Source organism: Homalodisca vitripennis, chromosome 4 (assembly GCF_021130785.1).
Source record: "Homalodisca vitripennis isolate AUS2020 chromosome 4, UT_GWSS_2.1, whole genome shotgun sequence".
Lineage (NCBI taxonomy): Eukaryota > Metazoa > Arthropoda > Insecta > Hemiptera > Cicadellidae > Homalodisca > Homalodisca vitripennis.
Genome location: NC_060210.1, coordinates 61,783,897 through 61,807,039, shown reverse-complemented (window position 1 = coordinate 61,807,039; position 23,143 = coordinate 61,783,897). Strand labels below are relative to the sequence as shown.

The 23,143-nt window shown below is 37.7% G+C and overlaps 1 protein-coding gene across 1 annotated transcript in view; it reads left to right on the top strand.

Annotated features, from left to right (window-relative positions):
- The window catches only part of LOC124359368 (Werner syndrome ATP-dependent helicase-like), a 45,044-nt gene that overhangs the window by 2,182 nt on the left and 19,719 nt on the right, over positions 1 to 23,143 (top strand). Inside the window, exons 2-3 of the mRNA XM_046812059.1 lie at positions 17,907 to 18,124; positions 21,044 to 21,170. Coding sequence (XP_046668015.1) covers positions 17,907 to 18,124; positions 21,044 to 21,170 — 345 coding nt within the window. The remainder of the gene's footprint in view (positions 1 to 17,906; positions 18,125 to 21,043; positions 21,171 to 23,143) is intronic.

The following is a 23,143-nucleotide window of genomic DNA, read 5'->3' as shown; positions in this document are numbered from 1 at the left end:
GGTATATGTTACATAACAGCTGTTTTATAAACCCAGTAATAACAGCTGTTAACAATAAACATTTGCTTAGATACTTCTTAATTATACTAACATACTCGCCTTCGGCTCGCTGGGGGCTACGCCCCCCAGGCCCCCAAAGTAAAACGCTTGCAAATTCGGGGATAAGCGGAATTCGGTGACTGGTTAAGTCCGGACATTAAGTAAATGACAAGGGATTTAAAAATTGACCTTTTTCATAGATTTTTTTTCCGGATTCGTAAAAACTTTTGACTTTGAGGGCATTTTGCGGTTAAACCGTTAGAGATACGACAAAAAGTGACTGGACCTTTCTTGTTGGAAATTTAATTTTGTCTTTTCGATTGTGCCCTCAGATCTGATCTACGACCTATGGTTTAGCCAGAAATGAGCTCGGGAGAAAAGTCTGCACGGGTCAGCTATCTTGAATTGTTTAGTATAAACATAATAAAAACCGACCTCAAGGCAGTATTTTAAGTCGAACAGGGGGTTTAATATCACCAGGAGACTATCTAGTCAAGGCGAGAAATTCCCTGGGTGGGTGATTAATGTTAAGGAGGTTAAGACAAGAGGGGGTTTAATTTCGTCAGGATATTGTCTGGTCATATGATGAACAAATTCCCAGGGTGGGGTTAACGTTTTGTTTTTTTTTACCGGGGGATAAGTCTCCAGGGGGTTATCTGGTCATACCAGGATCTTCCCAGGGGGGGGGGGTTAAGAGATTTGGTGACTGGTAAAATTCGGACATGAGGTCATGGCAGGAAATTCCCTGGGGGGGTTTAATGTTACCAGGGGGGTTAACACATCAGGGGGTTGAATGTACAGGATGTTATCAGGTCATACCAGGAAATCCCCGGGGGGGGGGGGGGGTTAATATTACCGGGGGTTAATGACACACTTGTGGGCCTTTTTTAGAGGGTATTGTGTCTGTGAACATAATAAATATTCCTCTGTCCCTATCTACTATTGACGCTTAGCTAACGCTCAGCCAACTCCCGAAGTCACTGAACCTTTTCTGTAGATCACGTGATTTCCTAAATCCCGTTTAAAAATTTGTATTAAGTTACGACCAACCGTTTAGGGCCGCTATCAAGCCCGGGAATGTAAATTTTTAGGCGAAAATGTCCAATATTTTCACTTAATCGCCATCGCGTTTTTGCGGTCAAACTAAGAAAGGGAAATATATCGTAAAAAGTCACTGGACCTTTTTTGTAGGTCATCTTATTTCCTAAATAAAACGTTAGTCTTATTTTGACCTCCGACCAATGGTTTCGCCGCTATCGACCCCAAAAACAAAAGTTTCGCGTAAAAGTTACAACAAAATTGTACATAATCACGTTTTTTTTTTCGGCCAAACCAATCGAGATAGGGCAAAAGATTACTGGACCTTTTCTGTAGATCGCGCAATTTGCTAATTTGATGGGTCAATCAGTTTTGAGCTACGACCAACGGTTCGGCCGCTATCGGGCTTGAAAACATTATTTTTATCGAAAAAATCTCTGGAATTTCAAATGTTCGAGCGTTTTGTCGCTTAACCATGGAAGATAGAGCAAAAAGTCATTAGACCTTTTTTGTAGTTCACTTCATTCCTGACCATGAATTTTCCGTCAGATCCGAGCTAGCTCCAACGGTTCGCCGCCGCTATCGGGCTTACAAAAAATGCCTGCAGGGGTGAAGAATGCGCGATTTTTTGGGAATTTTTTTGAGGGGTTGAAAATGAAAAATTCCTCACTTTTCGGGATTTTCCTGGTGGTTACACGTGGAAAGCTATCTGTGTACCAAATTTCAAGTCTCTAACTCATCTGGAAGTAGGTTAGAATTAGTATACGTGAGTGAGTCAGTTAGTTTAGTTACACATGCGGTTGTATATATATTAGACTCGCCTTCGGCTCGCTGGGGGCTACGCCCCCAGGCCCCCTTTCGGGTATTAGCCAAATTCGGGGATAAGAATGATTTGGTGATAGGTAAAATTCGGACATTATGTCATACCAGGAAAATTCCCAGGGGGAGGTTGTAACTTTAACCAGGGGTTAAGACATCAGGGGGTTATCTGGTCATACCAGGAACTTCCCAAGGGGGTTAAGAGATTTGGTTATAGGTAAAATTCAGACATGAGGACATGTCAGAAAATTATCTGGGGGGGTTGTAACGTTACCGGGGGTTAAAGCATCAGGGGGTGATCTGGTCATAACAGGAACTTCCCAAGGGGGGTGAAGAGATTTGGTGATTGCTAAAATTCGGACGTGAGGTCATGCCAGGAAATTGCCTGGGGGGGGGTATAATGTTACCGGGGGAAGTTAACACATCAGGAGGTTTAATTTACTCAGGAGGTTATCTGGTCATACCATGAAGTCGCCGGAGGGGGGTAAATGTTACCGGGGTTAATGACACACGTGTGCCAATTTTACAGGGTTTGCTCAGGAGTTAATATAGCCATGCCAGGAAATTCCCAGAGGGTAATGTTACCGGGGAAATGTTATGTCCGAGCTTAAGATTACTGGTTTGGGAGTGAAAAATTTACCAACTTTTATCTACTTTTCCAGATTAATTCAAACTTTTGACTTCAAAGGGCATTTTGTGGCTTAACCGTTAGAGATACGACAAAAAGTGACTGCACATTTCTTGTCGAAAATTTAATTTTGTCTTTTGATTATGCCATCAGATTTAAGCTACGACCTATAATTTAGGCAGTACAGAGCTTAGGACAAAAGGCTGCACTGGGCAGTTTAAAAATATCACGTAAAACATAAAAATCAATACTTTAAAAACGCGTTATGCGGCCAAACCGTTGAGGATAGGGCAAAATGTTACTGAACATTTTTTGTAGATCACGCAATTTCATAAATCCTGTTAAAAATTTTTTTTGAGCTACGACCAACCGTTTAGACGCTATCAAGCCCGGAATGTAAATTTTTAGGCGAAAATGTCCAAATATTTTAACTTAATCGCGTTTTGCGGTCAAACTAATGAAAATAGAGTAAAAAATTACTTAACCTTTTTTGTAGATCACATTATTTCCTAAATCTAATATTTGTTTTATTTTGACCTCCGACCAATGGTTACGCCGCTATCGACCCCATAATCAAAATTTTCACGTAAAATTTACAAAAAAATTGCACATAATCACGTTTTTTCGGCCAAACCAATGGAGATAGCGGAAAAAGTCACTAAACCTTTTCTGTAGATAACGTAATTTGCTAATTTGATGGGTCAATCAGATTTGAGCTACGACCTACCGTTCGGCCGCTATCGGGCTCCAAACTTTATTTTAAGCGGAAAAATCTCTGGAATGTCAAATGTTCGAGCGTTTTGTCGCTTAACCATGGAAGATAGAGCAAAAAATCACTGGACCTTTTTTGTAGTTCATTTCATTCCTGATTATGAAATTTTTTCGTCAGATCCGAGCTAGCTCTAACGGTTCGCCCGCTAGCGGGCTTACAAGAAATGCCTGCAGGGGTAAAGAATGCGCGATTTTTTGAGGAATTTTTTTGAGGGGTTTAAAAGTAAAAAAAGTCCGGTTTTCAGACTTTTCCTCCGGGTCATATTGTGAAAGGTACCTGCGTGCCAAATTTCAAGTTTCCAGCACTTCTAGAAGTATGTTAGAATTTGTATCTATATGTCAGTCAGTGAGTGAGTGAGTCAGTTACACATGCGGCTGTATATAATATAGGAATAACCGTTAGAGATATGACAAAAAGTGACTGCACATTTCTTGTCGAAAATTTAATTTTGTCTTTTGATTATGCCATCAGATTTAAGCTACGACCTATAATTTAGGCAGTACAGAGCTTAGGACAAAAGGCTGCACTGGGCAGTTTAAAAATATCACTTAAAACATAAAAAATCAATACTTTAAAACGCGTTATGCGGCCAAACCGTTGAGGATAGGGCAAAATGTTACTGAACATTTTTTGTAGATCACGCAATTTCATAAATCCTGTTAAAAATTTTTTTTGAGCTACGACCAACCGTTTTAGAGACGCTATCAAGCCCGGAATGTAAATTTTTAGGCGAAAATGTCCAAATATTTTAACTTAATCGCGTTTTGCGGTCCAAACTAATGAAAATAGAGTAAAAAATTACTTAACCTTTTTTGTAGATCACATTATTTCCTAAATCTAATATTTGTTTTATTTTGACCTCCGACCAATGGTTACGCCGCTATCGACCCCATAATCAAAATTTTTCACGTAAAATTTACAAAAAAATTGCACATAATCACGTTTTTTTCGGCCAAACCAATGGAGATAGCGGAAAAAGTCACTAAACCTTTTCTGTAGATAACGTAATTTGCTAATTTGATGGGTCAATCAGATTTGAGCTACGACCTACCGTTCGGTCGGCCGCTATCGGGCTCCAAACTTTATTTTAAGCGGAAAAATCTCTGGAATGTCAAATGTTCGAGCGTTTTGTCGCTTAACCATGGAAGATAGAGCAAAAAATCACTGGACCTTTTTTGTAGTTCATTTCATTCCTGATTATGAATTTTTCGTCAGATCCGAGCTAGCTCTAACGGTTCGCCCGCTAGCGGGCTTACAAGAAATGCCTGCAGGGGTAAAGAATGCGCGATTTTTGAGGAATTTTTTTGAGGGGTTTAAAAGTAAAAAAGTCCGGTTTTCAGACTTTTCCTCCGGGTCATATTGTGGAAAGGTACCTGCGTGCCAAATTTCAAGTTTCCAGCACTTCTAGAAGTATGTTAGAATTTGTATCTATATGTCAGTCAGTGAGTGAGTGAGTCAGTTACACATGCGGGCTGTATATAATATAGGACTCGCCTTCGGCTCGCTGGGGGCTACGCCCCCAGGCCCCCAATGTAAACGCTTAAAATTCGGGGATAAGCGGAATTCGGTGACTGGTTAAGTCCGGACATTAGGTAAATGACAAGGGATTTAAAAATTGACCTTTATCATTGACTTTTTCCTGGATTCGTAAAAACTTTTGACTTTGAGGGCATTTTGCGGTTAAACCGTTAGAGATACGACAAAAAGTGACTGGACCTTTCTTGTCGGAAATTTAATTCTGTCTTTCGATTGTGCCCTCAGATTTGATCTACGACCTATGGTTTAGCCAGGAATGAGCTCGGGAGAAAAAGTCTGCACGGGTCAGCTATCTTGAATTGTTTAGTATAAACATAATAAAAACCGTCCTTAAGGCAGTATTTTAAGTGGAACAGGGGGTTTAATGTCACCCGGAGACTATCAAGTCAAGGCGAGAAATTCCCGGGGGGGGGTAATTAATGTTAAGGGGGTTAGACATCAGGGGGTTTAAATTCGTCAGGATATTGTCTGGTCATATGAACAAATTTCCAGGGGGGGTTAACGTTACCGGGGGATAAGACTCCGGGGGGTTATCTGGTCATACCAGGAACTTCCCAGGGGGGGTTAAGAGATTTGGTGACTGGTCAAATTCGGACATGAGGTCATGCCAGGAAATTCCCTGGGGGGGGTTTAATGTTACCAGGGGGGTTAACACATCAGGGGGTTGAATGTACTCAGGAGGTTATCAGGTCATACCAGGAAATCCCCGTGGGGGATTAATATTACCGGGGGTTAATGACACACTTGGGCCTATTTTAGAGGGTGTTGTGTCTGTGAACATAATAAAATCTTTCTCTGTTCCTATCTACTATTGACGCTTAACTAACGCTCAGCCAGTTTCTAATGTGGAGTTTTATTCACTCGTTAACGTAGCAAAGCAAGTGCAAACTGAATCTGGAATGAATTACACAAATATTAGTCACATAATAATTTAAAAACTCCAAAAAAAATTGCCAATCTACGACAAATATTTAGCTATTTATAGCGTTTTTCTGGCTTATTAAAGGACATACAACAAATAGTTATATTACCTTTTTTGTAGATCCCATCAATTTATAGCCATAAAAGTTTTTAGATTTAAGGTAGAACTAACCGTTTGGCCGCTATCGACTCTAGAAACAAAGTTATTAAAAAGAAATTACGAAATATTTACATTTATTAGCCGAACCAATGGAGATAGAGCAAAATGTCACTGGACCTTTTTTGTAGATCGTATTAATTAGTAATAAAATCAAATTTTTATTCTGTGATACAATAAGTAGTTTGGCCGGAATAAAACCCAGAAAACAAAATCTCACGTAAAACTTAGAAAATCAATACTTTAAAACGCGTTATGCGGCCAAACCATTGAGGGTAGGGCAAAAAGTTACATGACCTTTTTTGTAGATCACGCAATTTACTAAATCCCATTGAAAATTTGTTTTGAGATACGACCAACCGTTTAGCCGCTATCGAGCCCGAAAGGTAAATTTTTGGGCGAAAAAATTTCTAAATATTTTAATCCAATCTCGTTTTGCGGCCAAACCGATGGAGATATAGCAAAAAGTCACTGGACCTTTTTTGTAGTTCACTTCATATCTGACCATGAATTTTTCGTCAGATCGAAGCTAGCTCCAACGGTTTCGCCCGCTATCGGGTTTTAAAGAAAAGCCTGCAAGGGCAAAAAAGGGGTCACTTCGCGATTTTTTTTGAGGGATTCAAAATTAAAAAATTCCGGTTTTCAGACTTTTCCCGGTGGTTTGAAGACTCCAGCTAGGTGTGTGCAAACTTCGGTGTTTCCAGCACTTCTAGAAGTGGGTTAGAATTTGTATACCCTATCAGTGAGTGAGTCAGTCAGTTACATATGCGGCTGTATATATATGGGACTCGCCTTCGGCTCGCTGGGGGCTACGCCCCCAGGCCCCCATGATGTACGCTTTGCAAGTTCGAGGATAAGCGGTATTCGGGGAAAGTTTATGTCCGAGCATTAGAATAGGGATCTGGGAGTTAAAAGAAGACCCATTTAATCGAATTTTCCAGATTTAAACATAGTTTTGACTTTAAGGCCATTTTGTGGCTAAACCGTTAGAGATACAAGAAAAAGTGACTGGACCTTTCTTGTCGGAAATTTAATTTTATCTTTCGATTCTGGTGTCCGATTTTAGCTACGACGTCTGGTTTAGCCGGTACGGAGCTTGTGGAGAAAGGACTGCACTGGTGGGCTATTGTGAATTGTTTAGTGTAAATATAACAAAAACCCAACCCTGAGTCATTATTTTTAAGTTGTTTAGGGGGTTTTAATTTGCTCAGGAAGGTTTATCTTGTCATGCCAGGAAATTCCCGGGGGGGGGGGAGATTAATGTTAAAGGGGGTTAAGACATCAGGGGGTTTAAGTTAGTCAGGATATTTTCTGGTTATATGAATAAATTCCCGGGGGGGGGGTTAATGTTACAAGGGGTTAATGACACACGTGGGCCTATTTTAGAGGGTGTTGTGTCTGTAAACATAATAAAAAAACACTCTGTCCCTATCTACTATTGAAAACTTCACTAACGCTCATCCAATTCCCGACGTGGAGGGGGGTTTTAGTCACTCGTTAACGTAGTAATACAAGGTCAAGCTGGAACCAGCATGAAGCGCACTAATTATAGTTGAAAAATTTAAAACACCTAAAAGTAACGACGAAGAATTTGTCATTTAGAGCATTTATCAGGCTTACGGAAAGATAAACGATAGAAAGCTACTGAACCTTTTTTTTTAGATCCTATGAATAGCTAGTTACAAAAAATTTTACATTTAAGCTAGGGCTAACGGTTTCGGCCAATATCGAGCCCAGAAGGTAATTTTTTTGAGTGAAATTTTTCAACATAATCACGTTTTTTGGCTAAACCATGGAAGATAGAGTAAAATGTCACTGGACCTTTTTTGTAGACCACATTGTTTCGTATTAAAATGCGATTTTTAATCTACCCTAACTATAAAGGTTCCGCTGACACAGAGCCCGGAAACAAAATTCTAAAGTAAAACTCAAGAAATCAATAATTTAAAACGTGTAATGCGGCCAAACCGTTGAGGATATTACAATATGTTACTAGACCTTTTTTGTAGATCACGCGATTTCCTAAATCCCATTTAAAATTTGTTTTTGAGCTACGACCAACCGTTTAGAGCCGCTATCGAGCCCGAAAGGTAAATTTTAAGGCGAAAATTTCAAAATATTTTAATGTAATCGCGTTTTGCGGCCAAAGTAATTGAGATATAGCAAAAAGTCACTGGACCTTTTTTGTAGTTCACTTCATTCCTGACCATGAATTTTTTCGTCAGATCCGAGCTAGCTCCAACGGTTCGCCCGCTATGGGGCTTCAAAGAAAATCCTGAAAGGGCAAAAAGGGGTCAGTTCGCGAATTTTTTTAAGGGGTTCAAAATAAAAAAATTCCGGGTTTCAGTCTTTTCCCGGTGGTTTTGAACATTCCAGCTACGTGTATGCAAAATTTGGTGTTTCCAGCACTTCTAGAAGTGGGTTAGAATTTGTATACCCTATCAGTGAGTCAGTGAGTGAGTTACACATGCGGCTGTATATATATGGGACTCGCCTTCGGCTCGCTGGGGGCTACGCCCCCAGGCCCCCAAAGTAAACGCTTGCAAATTCGGGGATAAGCGGAATTCGGTGACTGGTTAAGTCCGGACATTAAGTAAATGACAAGGGATTTAAAAATTGACCTTTTTCATAGATTTTTTTCCGGATTCGTAAAAACTTTTGACTTTGAGGGCATTTTTGCGGTTAAACCGTTAGAGATACGACAAAAAGTGACTGGACCTTTCTTGTTGGAAATTTAATTTTGTCTTTCGATTGTGCCCTCAGATCTGATCTACGACCTATGGTTTAGCCAGAAATGAGCTCGGGAGAAAAGTCTGCACGGGTCAGCTATCTTGAATTGTTTAGTATAAACATAATAAAAACCGACCTCAAGGCAGTATTTTAAGTCGAACAGGGGGTTTAATATCACCAGGAGACTATCTAGTCAAGGCGAGAAATTCCCTGGGTGTGGGTGATTAATGTTAAGGAGGTTAAGACAAGAGGGGGTTTAATTTCGTCAGGATATTGTCTGGTCATATGAACAAATTCCCAGGGGGGGTTAACGTTACCGGGGGATAAGTCTCCAGGGGGTTATCTGGTCATACCAGGATCTTCCCAGGGGGGGGGGGTTTAAGAGATTTGGTGACTGGTAAAATTCGGACATGAGGTCATGGCAGGAAATTCCCTGGGGGGGTTTAATGTTACCAGGGGGGTTAACACATCAGGGGGTTGAATGTACAGGAGGTTATCAGGTCATACCAGGAAATCCCCGGGGGGGGGGGGTTAATATTACCGGGGGTTAATGACACACTTGGGCCTTTTTTAGAGGGTATTGTGTCTGTGAACATAATAAATATTCCTCTGTCCCTATCTACTATTGACGCTTAGCTAACGCTCAGCCAACTCCCGAAGTCACTGAACCTTTTCTGTAGATCACGTGATTTCCTAAATCCCGTTTAAAATTTGTATTGAGTTACGACCAACCGTTTAGCCGCTATCAAGCCCGGAATGTAAATTTTTAGGCGAAAATGTCCAATATTTTCACTTAATCGCGTTTTGCGGTCAAACTAAGGGAAATATAGTAAAAAGTCACTGGACCTTTTTTGTAGGTCATCTTATTTCCTAAATAAAACGTTAGTCTTATTTTGACCTCCGACCAATGGTTTCGCCGCTATCGACCCCAAAAACAAAAGTTTCGCGTAAAAGTTACAACAAAATTGTACATAATCACGTTTTTCGGCCAAACCAATCGAGATAGGGCAAAAGATTACTGGACCTTTTCTGTAGATCGCGCAATTTGCTAATTTGATGGGTCAATCAGTTTTGAGCTACGACCAACGGTTCGGGCCGCTATCGGGCTTGAAACATTATTTTTATCGAAAAAATCTCTGGAATTTCAAATGTTCGAGCGTTTTGTCGCTTAACCATGGAAGATAGAGCAAAAAGTCATTAGACCTTTTTTGTAGTTCACTTCATTCCTGACCATGAATTTTCCGTCAGATCCGAGCTAGCTCCAACGGTTCGCCCGCTATCGGGCTTACAAAAAATGCCTGCAGGGGTGAAGAATGCGCGATTTTTTGGGAATTTTTTTGAGGGGTTGAAAATGAAAAATTCTCACTTTTCGGGATTTTCCTGGTGGTTACACGTGGAAAGCTATCTGTGTACCAAATTTCAAGTCTCTAACTCATCTGGAAGTAGGTTAGAATTAGTATACGTGAGTGAGTCAGTTAGTTAGTTACACATGCGGTTGTATATATATTAGACTCGCCTTCGGCTCGCTGGGGGCTACGCCCCCAGGCCCCCATGATGTACGCTTGCAAGTTCGAGGATAAGCGGTATTCGGGGAAAGTTTATGTCCGAGCATTAGAATAGGGATCTGGGAGTTAAAAGAAGACCCCATTTAATCGAATTTTCCAGATTTAAACATAGTTTTGACTTTAAGGCCATTTTGTGGCTAAACCGTTAGAGATACAAGAAAAAGTGACTGGACCTTTCTTGTCGGAAATTTAATTTTATCTTTCGATTCTGGTGTCCGATTTTAGCTACGACGTCTGGTTTAGCCGGTACGGAGCTGTGGAGAAAGGACTGCACTGGTGGGCTATTGTGAATTGTTTTAGTGTAAATATAACAAAAACCCAACCCTGAGTCATTATTTTTAAGTTGTTTAGGGGGTTTAATTTGCTCAGAGGTTTATCTTGTCATGCCAGGAAATTCCCGGGGGGGGGGAGATTAATGTTAAAGGGGGTTAAGACATCAGGGGGTTTAAGTTAGTCAGGATATTTTCTGGTTATATGAATAAATTCCCGGGGGGGGGTTAATGTTACAAGGGGTTAATGACACACGTGGGCCTATTTTAGAGGGTGTTGTGTCTGTAAACATAATAAAAAACACTCTGTCCCTATCTACTATTGAAACTTCACTAACGCTCATCCAATTCCCGACGTGGAGGGGGGTTTTAGTCACTCGTTAACGTAGTAATACAAGGTCAAGCTGGAACCAGCATGAAGCGCACTAATTATAGTTGAAAAATTTAAAACACCTAAAAGTAACGACGAAGAATTTGTCATTTAGAGCATTTATCAGGCTTACGGAAAGATAAACGATAGAAAGCTACTGAACCTTTTTTTTAGATCCTATGAATAGCTAGTTACAAAAAATTTTACATTTAAGCTAGGGCTAACGGTTCGGCCAATATCGAGCCCAGAAGGTAATTTTTTGAGTGAAATTTTCAACATAATCACGTTTTTTGGCTAAACCATGGAAGATAGAGTAAAATGTCACTGGACCTTTTTTGTAGACCACATTGTTTCGTATTAAAATGCGATTTTTAATCTACCCTAACTATAAAGGTTCCGCTGACACAGAGCCCCGGAAACAAAATTCTAAAGTAAAACTCAAGAAATCAATAATTTAAAACGTGTAATGCGGCCAAACCGTTGAGGATATTACAATATGTTACTAGACCTTTTTTGTAGATCACGCGATTTCCTAAATCCCATTTAAAATTTGTTTTGAGCTACGACCAACCGTTTAGCCGCTATCGAGCCCGAAAGGTAAATTTTAAGGCGAAAATTTCAAAATATTTTAATGTAATCGCGTTTTGCGGCCAAAAGTAATTGAGATATAGCAAAAAGTCACTGGACCTTTTTTGTAGTTCACTTCATTCCTGACCATGAATTTTTCGTCAGATCCGAGCTAGCTCCAACGGTTCGCCCGCTATGGGGCTTCAAAGAAAATCCTGAAAGGGCAAAAAGGGGTCAGTTCGCGAATTTTTTTAAGGGGTTCAAAATAAAAAAATTCCGGGTTTCAGTCTTTTCCCGGTGGTTTGAACATTCCAGCTACGTGTATGCAAAATTTGGTGTTTCCAGCACTTCTAGAAGTGGGTTAGAATTTGTATACCCTATCAGTGAGTCAGTGAGTGAGTTACACATGCGGCTGTATATATATGGGACTCGCCTTCGGCTCGCTGGGGGCTACGCCCCCAGGCCCCCCAAAGTAAACGCTTGCAAATTCGGGGATAAGCGGAATTCGGTGACTGGTTAAGTCCGGACATTAAGTAAATGACAAGGGATTTAAAAATTGACCTTTTTCATAGATTTTTTTCCGGATTCGTAAAAACTTTTGACTTTGAGGGCATTTTGCGGTTAACCCTTTAAGTGGTAGTGGGTGAATTATTTCCCACCATGTTTTGCTTTGGTTTATTTGTTACAGCTCAAAAAATCACTGGGATAATAATTTCCCACTTTAGAATCCTTCAATGACTAAACATATCTCTATGGAGAAGTAGGTTTTTTTCAGCTGACAAAAAAATAGTAAAGCCAGTCAGCTGTTTACTCAAAAGTGGGAAATTATTATCCCACTGGCACTCTGGGACAACTAACTTACAGATTCTTCTTGGATCTTTGTTTTTTATATCAAGATAATAGATGACTGATGTAACATTGCCGAATTTTGAAGGTTAGTAAAACATATCTATGATCAATTAGGATTATTTTAATGATATAATGTATACATTTTCTCATGTATTATGATTGGAGTGAAAAACTATTGTGTTGCAAGACACTAGGCTAGATTTGCAGGTTATGTTTTTGGCTGGAGTTTGTAATATTTTCTTACACAATTGGAAGGGTTAGATAACACAGTATTATATATCAATCTATTCAGCAAATTATAGTTTTCAAAAGGGCATTACCACTTTAGTCCAAGCACATTTGGCAAAGTTAATATTTAGCTGTCACTGTAAGCCTGCATACTTAGACAGAAATGTTTTACGAGGTTGAGGCCTATATCATTTTATGCCTAGCATTTTTGTTACAGTACATGGGAGGCGTTGATTGCTTTGACCAGCATATGTCAAACTACTCAATAGTTCAGAAATCAAGAAAGTGGTGGATGAAGCTTCTTTATTATTTTATTGATTCAGCTGTAGTCAATAGCTATATCATGTACTCACATGATTATAAAACAAAAAAGAACAAAACAATCACACACCTAAACTTTAGATCTGCTCTTGTAAATGGCCTCATTGGAAGTTTTTCTTCAAGAATTCGGAAAGGATTTTCTCCAGGAAGAGGATGGGGGAGAAAAAGGAATAGTACAAAAGGACGAGCGACTGTTCAAAATGCTGTTCGGCACTCAAATGTAGGTGCACATCTACCCCAAAAAATTGAGAAGCATAGGAGGTGTGCACATTGTTTCTACAAAGGCCAAGGAGAAGAGGAGCAATATGGTCTGCCCGACTTGTAACGTTGCTCTCTGCAAGGATTGTTTCACTCCATTCCACCAAAAACTAGATGAAACAGGCTACAAAACGAGCCCCACAATACGTTATTGTGTTTCAAAGTGTTTTTTATCTTTAGTAATAATGTTTGTAATAATATTATAATTAATATTTTGCCGTTATTATTAAAATATTATGCATATGACTAAATTATTTCATTCAATTCCTCTAATATCCAAAAAGTGGGAAATATATATCCCAGTAAATCATACACCATACATGGATAAATGCAGGTTGCTTATGTTTCACTGGGATATTAATTTCCCACCCAAAAAAAAAAACACAAAAACAATTAAAATTGTTTTGAAATTATTTTTTAAGTCATATTTGGCAACATTAGAACCATCCTATAAAGAAATTGGCTAATTTTTTCAAAGTGCCAGACTACTGCCACTTAAAGGGTTAAACCGTTAGAGATACGACAAAAAAGTGACTGGACCTTTCTTGTTGGAAATTTAATTTTGTCTTTCGATTGTGCCCTCAGATCTGATCAACGACCTATGGTTTAGCCAGAAATGAGCTCGGGAGAAAAGTCTGCACGGGTCAGCTATCTTGAATTGTTTAGTATAAACATAATAAAAACCGACCTCAAGGCAGTATTTTAAGTCGAACAGGGGGTTTAATATCACCAGGAGACTATCTAGTCAAGGCGAGAAATTCCCTGGGTGGGTGATTAATGTTAAGGAGGTTAAGACAAAGAGGGGGTTTAATTTCGTCAGGATATTGTCTGGTCATATGAACAAATTCCCAGGGGGGGTTAACGTTACCGGGGGATAAGTCTCCAGGGGGTTATCTGGTCATACCAGGATCTTCCCAGGGGGGGGGGTTAAGAGATTTGGTGACTGGTAAAATTCGGACATGAGGTCATGGCAGGAAATTCCCTGGGGGGGTTTAATGTTACCAGGGGGGTTAACACATCAGGGGGTTGAATGTACAGGAGGTTATCAGGTCATACCAGGAAATCCCCGGGGGGGGGGGGGTTAATATTACCGGGGGTTAATGACACACTTGGGCCTTTTTTAGAGGGTATTGTGTCTGTGAACATAATAAATATTCCTCTGTCCCTATCTACTATTGACGCTTAGCTAACGCTCAGCCAACTCCCGAAGTCACTGAACCTTTTCTGTAGATCACGTGATTTCCTAAATCCCGTTTAAAATTTGTATTGAGTTACGACCAACCGTTTAGCCGCTATCAAGCCCGGAATGTAAATTTTTAGGCGAAAATGTCCAATATTTTCACTTAATCGCGTTTTGCGGTCAAACTAAGGGAAATATAGTAAAAAGTCACTGGAACCTTTTTTGTAGGTCATCTTATTTCCTAAATAAAACGTTAGTCTTATTTTGACCTCCGACCAATGGTTTCGCCGCTATCGACCCCAAAAACAAAAGTTTCGCGTAAAAGTTACAACAAAATTGTACATAATCACGTTTTTCGGCCAAAACCAATCGAGATAGGGCAAAAGATTACTGGACCTTTTCTGTAGATCGCGCAATTTGCTAATTTGATGGGTCAATCAGTTTTGAGCTACGACCAACGGTTCGGCCGCTATCGGGCTTGAAACATTATTTTTATCGAAAAAAATCTCTGGAATTTCAAATGTTCGAGCGTTTTGTCGCTTAACCATGGAAGATAGAGCAAAAAGTCATTAGACCTTTTTTGTAGTTCACTTCATTCCTGACCATGAATTTTCCGTCAGATCCGAGCTAGCTCCAACGGTTTCGCCCGCTATCGGGCTTACAAAAAATGCCTGCAGGGGTGAAGAATGCGCGATTTTTTGGGAATTTTTTTGAGGGGTTGAAAATGAAAAATTCTCACTTTTCGGGATTTTCCTGGTGGTTACACGTGGAAAGCTATCTGTGTACCAAATTTCAAGTCTCTAACTCATCTGGAAGTAGGTTAGAATTAGTATACGTGAGTCAGTCAGTCAGTCAGTTACACATGCGGTTGTATATATATTAGATTAAATAGATGCAATGCACTATTCTTAACATAAATAATAATATTTGTTATTACGTAACAACGGGAATAACAAAACATAGCATGATGCTCCAAAACACACACAGGGAAGCAAAGCACCAGCAAGAAATAGATCAAGCAATGAAAGTGTGTATGGCAGTTTTAGTAGGCGTGGTCAAGATCCTGCTCCTTCTCCCCCCCTTATGCCCAAAAAATCTTCCCGCAGGTCGCTTTCAATGCAGCTCATCTATAAGTAATTGTATGTTTTTAGTCATTTCAAATAATAGCAATCTTGAAAAATCAAAACTTTATTGAATTGGATTGCATATGATTTTTAGGATTTGAAATATATATTATTTGATGATATTAGCAATAAATGTTTTGTGGTATTTGTATGTTGACACAATTACTAATCTATCTTTTGGAATATTTGCTCTATCAAGATAAATAATTTTTAGACATTGAATCTTTAAAAACTATCTATTTTTCTCATATACTTTGGAGTATCCCTTTTTGGAGGAACATCTATTGACAAACTAGATTTTATTTTAAACTACAAAAAAGCCATACGAATAATCCTTAATCTTGATCTAAGAACACCAATGAAAGAACTTTTTGGTATCATTAAACCTGGTTACGGTGTATGACATTAATATTTATCAAACTGTTCTGTAAATAACAGATAAATTAGGATATTTAAGATTGGTAGAAAAAACATAATTATTTTACTAGAAGTAGAGTAGGTATTACGTTATATCCCCATACATTAGTTAGTACTGTACTCCTAAAAACCAAAATATATTAGTCCAGAACTCTATAACAAACTCCCACAGAAATTACAGTAGTGACCTATCAAATGGAATTCAAGAAAAAAACTGAAGAATCTTTATGGTAACAAAGCTCTGTATTCTTTAGAAGAGTTTTAATAATACATTTTCACTAGATTATTATATTGAATACTTTAACCTATGTTTTAAACAGAAATTTTACTTATGAAATATATTGTTATGATACAATTCCTGTATACGAGGTGTGTTCCAAAAAGTATCTGACCTTGACGTCTGGCATGAACTGATGTTACTCAGCGGCAACGGCAATCTGGTCCCCTTCAAAGTACTCCCCTCCACAAGCCACTACCTTAATCCAACGCTCCTCCCACTTCCGGAAACACTCCTTAAATTCATTTTGTGGAATGGCTAACAGGTCCCTCATCACATTTTGTTTTATTTGTTCAACATCGTCAAATCTTTTTAATTTCAGAAATAGCCAGAAGTCACAAGGAGCTATGTCAGGACTGTAGGGAGGCTTTCGTAGTTGGTTGATGTCGTGTTTGACCAAAAAACGCTGAATAAGATTTGAGGAATGAGCTGGTGCGTTGTCATGGTGCAGGATCCAGTCACGGCTTATCTACAGTTCAGATCGTTTCCTTCGCACTGCAGCTCGTAGCCGCCTTAGGACCTCAAGATAATACTTCTTATTCACTGTCTGGCCTCTTGGAGCATATTCGTGATGAACAATGCCGTCCTGGTAAAAAAAAAAATGTCAGCATTGTCTTGACATTGCTTCGACTTTGTCTTGCTTTTTTCGGCCGTTGCTCTTCGCAAGTTTTCCGCTGTGAAGATTGAGCCTTTGTTTTAGGGTCGTAGCCATAAACCCATAACTCATCACCAGTAATAAGTTTTTTAAATAGCCCTGGGGCACTTTTTATCAAATCCAGATTGTCCTGTGTGATTTCAAGTCGATAGTTCTTTTGGTCTTCTGTCAGCAGCCGAGGAACAAATTTTGCCGAAACACGGTTCATTTTTAAATCTTCGTGTAAAATGTTACAAACTGACTATTTTGGTATTCCTAAATCTTCTTCCAGCTCTCGGACAGTCAATCGACGGTTTTCATTAACTGCTGCACGAACACGTTCAACATTTTCAGCGTTTCTGGCCTGCCAGATCGGTCATCGCTCTCCACTGATATGCGGCCATTTTTAAACCGCCTAAACCACTCTTTTATTTGTGTATCGCCCATAGACACGTCACCATAAACTTTCCATATCATAGTAATTGTCTCTGATGCTGAATGGCCAAATTTTTGGCAAAGTTTAATGCAAATTCGCTGCTCAACACGTTGAGTCATATTGAAATGCGACGCACACACACAGCAGTTCTGTACGGAACAGATTGCTGTGACTCACTGAGTGAACGGATCGCATTCAATGCCTAATATGGGAAGGAGTAGGCTTGCCCCTCCCCTCCAATATCCGGTTCGAGTCGGTCGGTTACGCCGCGGCCGCCTACTGGTCGGTGGTCGGATACTTTCTGAACTGACCTCGTATATAGACAAATAAAGAGAGTTTCAATTAATTTGAATTGTTTACTGTTGTTACATTGTGTTGAAGAATCTTATAAAATATTTGTTTAGGAATGTCAGTTCAAATAGCAATGTTTAACTGTTGCTATCTTGCATTGATGCTTACTTACAAAGTACATCATTAGCAAGACTATTCTATTATGGCAAGTTTGGTTTGAATCAGTTTAATTTTGGCAGATCTTGGAAATGTGTAACTGCATATAATAAATATTGTAGACAGATTTGACAGTAATCATTATATAAAACATTTAACAGCCTGGTTATCCTACAAGTAAAAGATGTTCCTTTAAACATATTATCTAGTATATTATCAATGATGTTTGACATAATAATTTTAAACAATCCAAAAGCATTATTTATTTTTTATTAAGATGATTTCAGGAAATCGTAGAAATTTTAATGTTCAATCTTTTTGCAGGAACAAAATTATCAAACCCAAAATTCCAGAGCTGGATTTAAGAGAGGATGTCCAGAAGTTGCTAGGAGCAGTGAGAGTCTTGGATGGAAAGTTTGGATTGGGAGTTCCTATTAAATTTTTGATGGGAAAGAAAGAAGACCGAATATCGAATTCATACACCCGCCATGCTCTGTATGGTAGTGGCAAGGATGACTCTGAAAAATGGTGGAAAGCAATTGGTAAGAATATAGTTACAGATATATATAACTGTAACTATATATATCTGTTGCACGCGCGCGCGCGTGTGTGTGTGTGTGTGCGTGCGTGCGTGTGTGTGTGTGTGTGTGTGTTTAATTATACAAGTATTATAAATTAAATTAAATGAAAACAAGCTTTATTGTGGAACTAAACAGAAAATCGTAATATTTTTGCTTACAAGATTTGTTCAAATTTAGCCATATAAACATGAATGTCATGTAAAGAGGAGAATTAAACCAAAACAATCAGTTATTTCACATTATTATTTTAAAGATGGTTGAAGGACCAGTCCAACTTCCGACAATGTAAGGAGACAAGATAAGGATAGGAGAAATTTCATGGAATGTGCCAAAGAAGTCGCTTACCAATAAAAGTTATTCTTTCTCGAGCACAACTAACACAGGAGTCCTTGGACCGGGCACATGAGACCAAAGAGATTTCCTGGAGGGGGTCCAGCTTCCACACTGATGGAATAGTCCACGTGAATAACATTGATAAAATAATAAAGGAAAATGGTGAGATAGGATGATTAACACAGAAGTGAACTTGTGAAGAAGACACAGGTGTAATATAGAGAAAATAAAGATTGTGTTGAGAGTGACAATGACCATACCATTACAAGAGATGCAGCCCTACTGTCCAAGCTGTGTGGTGTGGGCATAAGGGTAGTTCAGCCATGATAAAAGTTAGAACAGTTATTTGATGGATAACAAAATCACTCCAGTTATTTGGGGTGGATATCTCTTGTCCACTCATTGTTTAAACTTATGTGTAATTAAATAAGAATATTACTAAATATACTTAAAACTAAGCATTTTCCATAACAGAGTGAAAGACTATTCGGCTTTGGATGACCTACTGTGAAAATAAGAAATATCAAATTTTTGTGAAATCAATAATAACAGTTACTTAATAAAGGGAGAAAAAAAATTATAAACCGAAAATATTATAATGGTGAAACTTAGTGTTTCTTACTTTATAACGTCTATTTTATGTTTCACCAAAACTATAGAAGCATGGGTTGTGGACGAGGACAGTGACAACAAGGTAACTCCCTACCCCATCAACATGGGCGATAGCCTCAATGATACAATTTGACAATTTTTGATGCACAAATATTACACCATTCAAGGTCTCTTGCTAGTAACCTTGTACCACTTATACAGTCCGTTTTTCAGTATATTTTGATCTCTTATAACATTTTTATCCCCATTCATCACTGTTCAGCCATGTGTGTTGGGCACACTAGACATGAGAGTTGGGGTGCTAGCAACCTAGCAAGGTGTTCTTGGAAATCTCACCGTCTGGTCGGCTGGCAGTATGGGTGCTGTTAGTTGAGGAGACTGATTTTCATAGGACAGGCTTAACGGGAGAGAAGCATGGGTTGTGGACGAGGACAGTGACAACAAGGTAACTCCCTACCCCATCAACATGGGGGATAGCCTCAATGATACAATTTGACAATTGCTGTGCCAGCAGCAAGACCTCTTAGAATTTGTGAGGATGCTGAATAAGATGGAAACACTTGTAATATCATAAACCAAAAAGAAACAATCATTATGAATGATTTTTTTAAGCCACTATATATAAGCCACTGTCTTTGTTACTGCCTATATGATCCACTATTTTTTATTTTTCCACTGAATAGTTACCAGTTGTATAATGTGAGTGTTTTATAGCTCGACTAAATTAAGTTCAAGTAATAGGGTAGAAATACACAGACAGTGGTCGAACACATTACGATACAATGTGAAACTATCAAATAATGTTAACATATGGAATTACATCTCATCGTGTCATGTTGCTGTTTGTTTATTTATACCCAAAAAGTTAACGTTAACTTATCTATAAAAGGTCAAGTCTAGGATTTTATTATCTTAAAACCCTAAGTTTGTTTAGCCTGAATTTGATTTAAATATAATTGTTACTAAAACAATTTATACCATTCTCAAACTGAGATCTTCCCTGAATAGGTGTGCTCTAAATCCTTGAACATAAACATAGAATATGCAAATTGAAAGACAAATATTGTCATGATGTTTCTTTGCTCTGATTAACTACCTCCAATTTCTCCAATTACGCTTCTAGATGAAACCAAGGACTACGCTCATACAACATATAACTCGCCTCTGCAAGTTCTAAGGGTGAACTGAAAGTTCTTTACTAGCTGTAGTAAACAATGTTAGTGTTTAAAGCGTTAAATAACTATTATAGGATGAGCTGAAGGCATCGGTATACTTCGCTTACAGCATACCAAGAGTTAAAGTTATCATAATCCAAACAAAATACTTAAATATTTTAATTTATGTGGTGGCAGTATTCTTCTAAAAATAATCATTTGTAGTAAAAATCAATGTAGTAAAATTCTAATAATGTATTCTATTATTATTCATCCGTCCAGATACGTGAAGAATAATACAATATAGCAAACTAGTTGTACATGCATTGCCTTGTATAAAAGCTTCTATACATGTAAATATTTGATTAGATGATACCAAAAGGAACATCAAGATACTTGATTATTATAAAAAAACCAATATAATCCACTTTCATGACTTGTATCAAATTAAAAGAACAACATGGTCACCAGATGTCAACATTGGGTAGTTTTTATTTGTCATATGTGTGGGAGTGTGATGAAAAAGGGGGTTACATGTCGGATTTGGTAGATTGTTGGGACTATAGATGAAAAGCATCATACACTTCCTGTTACATTACTGAGCTCATTATTGTTATATTGTTTTATTTCTCAATACTAATTAATTACACTTAAGAGTCCTGTATTACACACAAGATATCAATGAGTTATTGTTTTCATATTAGGTACGTTTTTGCTTACAGTGTGTGTGCTTTAAGTTTGTAACAAATTCCTTAGCTGTACTTATTTACTGTGATTCCAGGAAGATTGCTGGTTAAGGAAGGTCTATTGGAAGAGAAAGCAGTTTCATTTGGAAATCGATTTGCTAAAGGGAGGTTTCCTTGTTCAACAACAGATATTACAACAGCTGGTGAGCGGTTTTTGACTATGTAAGTAGTTTAAAATTAACCCACTTTAAATTAATAGACACATTAGTTTATTTCAAAAATAATGTCTTAACCTTCTACCAAAGTTTAAATATTGACCATATGTGGACATAACAAATGAGGCCTGTGAGAGAGGAGAACTTACTAATATTTTTGGGTATAGTTTATATAGAAAAGTTATCTAATGGACTTTTATTACCAAAAATAATCTCAAGCAGTTTTTTTTAATACAAGAGCTGTTTAGAATTAGTATATTTTGAAATAAAAAATTAACAATATAAAAGAAAAAATTGTATTGTATAAATTTGAAAGGTCTAGACTAATTGTATTAGTCTATTTCTTTAACGTAAGCTCTGTAAAAATTGAGACACTTATCATAGCACAACACAAAGCATTAATTCCAACTTTAAATAAATCTGATTTCTAAGATCTTAACCATTGGTTAAGATGGCTGCATGAAGTTCGGTATCACTATCAGAGTGTTGTGTTGCAAGCCAGGTCTTCATTGCTGGAAATAAGTGGTAGCCACTTGGTACCAGATCTGGGCTGTATGGAGGATGATCAAACATCTTCCTTCCAAAATCATCCAAGTTGGGTATGGATGGCCGTGATGTGGATGTGCATTTTCATGAATAAACAAAATTATTTCCTTGTTTTTTTTCCCTGAAGCTTGTTTTGTATCACCTACGTTTCTGTAGTTTCAAAATACCTTTTTGCATTGATTGTTGGCCTTGTTCAGGAAACTCAAACAGAATAATACTCTCATTGTTCCAGAAAACAATTATCTTTGTGACTGTTAACAGAGTTTGGAAACATTGTATTGTTTCCTAATTTTGTACCTGAAGATGAAATCACTGATTTTGAAATGTACATCGTAAGAAAAATAAAAAAAATAAAAGTTTAAAAAGTGTTAAAGGTTTATTCATAATATGTTATTTATATTTTTAAAACACTTTTCGAGGCTACATCTCTAACATTGTATTGTTTTTTTTTTTTTTCAGGGAATATGCGTGTCCCTACTCCATTACCTTTTGGTCTCATAATTAACATGCTTTACCCATAATCATAATTTTTATTGCCATTGATCACATTTTACATATAATGAAATAAGCATAGTCATGTATTAATAATAATAGAGAAAATAGAATAAAATATTTTTTAAATTAGACATGTTTGATGACCAGTTACAATATGACCAAGAAGCTCATTACTATGTTTATAGTAGTCTTCAAGGAAATTCAGTTATTCAGTAGGCCCTTGCTTTTTGTGGTTATCTGTAAAGAAGTTTGGAGCCCAGCTGGCACAAAATTTGTAGTAGCCATGCTTCTCCACAACAATTTTATGAACTAAACTTTGTGAAATCTGGGGGAAATGGTCTGAAAGTTCAGTGATAGTAAAATGGCGATTTTCCTAATTTTTTATTAACTTTCATCAACAAGTCTTCAGTGACAAGAATAGGCCAACCATTGTAATCCTCATTGTAGAATAAAATAGAATGTCTTTATTGTCTTTTATCAATGTACATTGCAATAGACGTCAATAAAACTAATATATTATATAAGATCATGCAGCATTTAGCAAGTCATTACAGATATTACACTTGTCATTTTAAAAGTTTAGTATGGGTTTAATTTTTATTATTAATGATACACAATAATATTATTTTTATAAAACAGTCAAAGTTTAAAAATGTAAGAATATGAATAAAAATATAACAGTATAAATTAAGAACACAATAGAATCAATAAATAAAGACACTACACTATAAATAATAACAAAGAATTAAACTTTAAAATGATTAATTCTTAGGTAATGGTGTCAACAAGGTTAGAATTTGTAGAAAAAATTCATCAAGCGAATAAAATGCCTTGCTTATCAGCCAGTTAGACAACTTAGCTGCAAATGGTGTTAGTTTAAGCTTCTAAACATTTAAGGTAATTTTTTGAAGCACTTAATATGGCTTAATAATGTTTTTC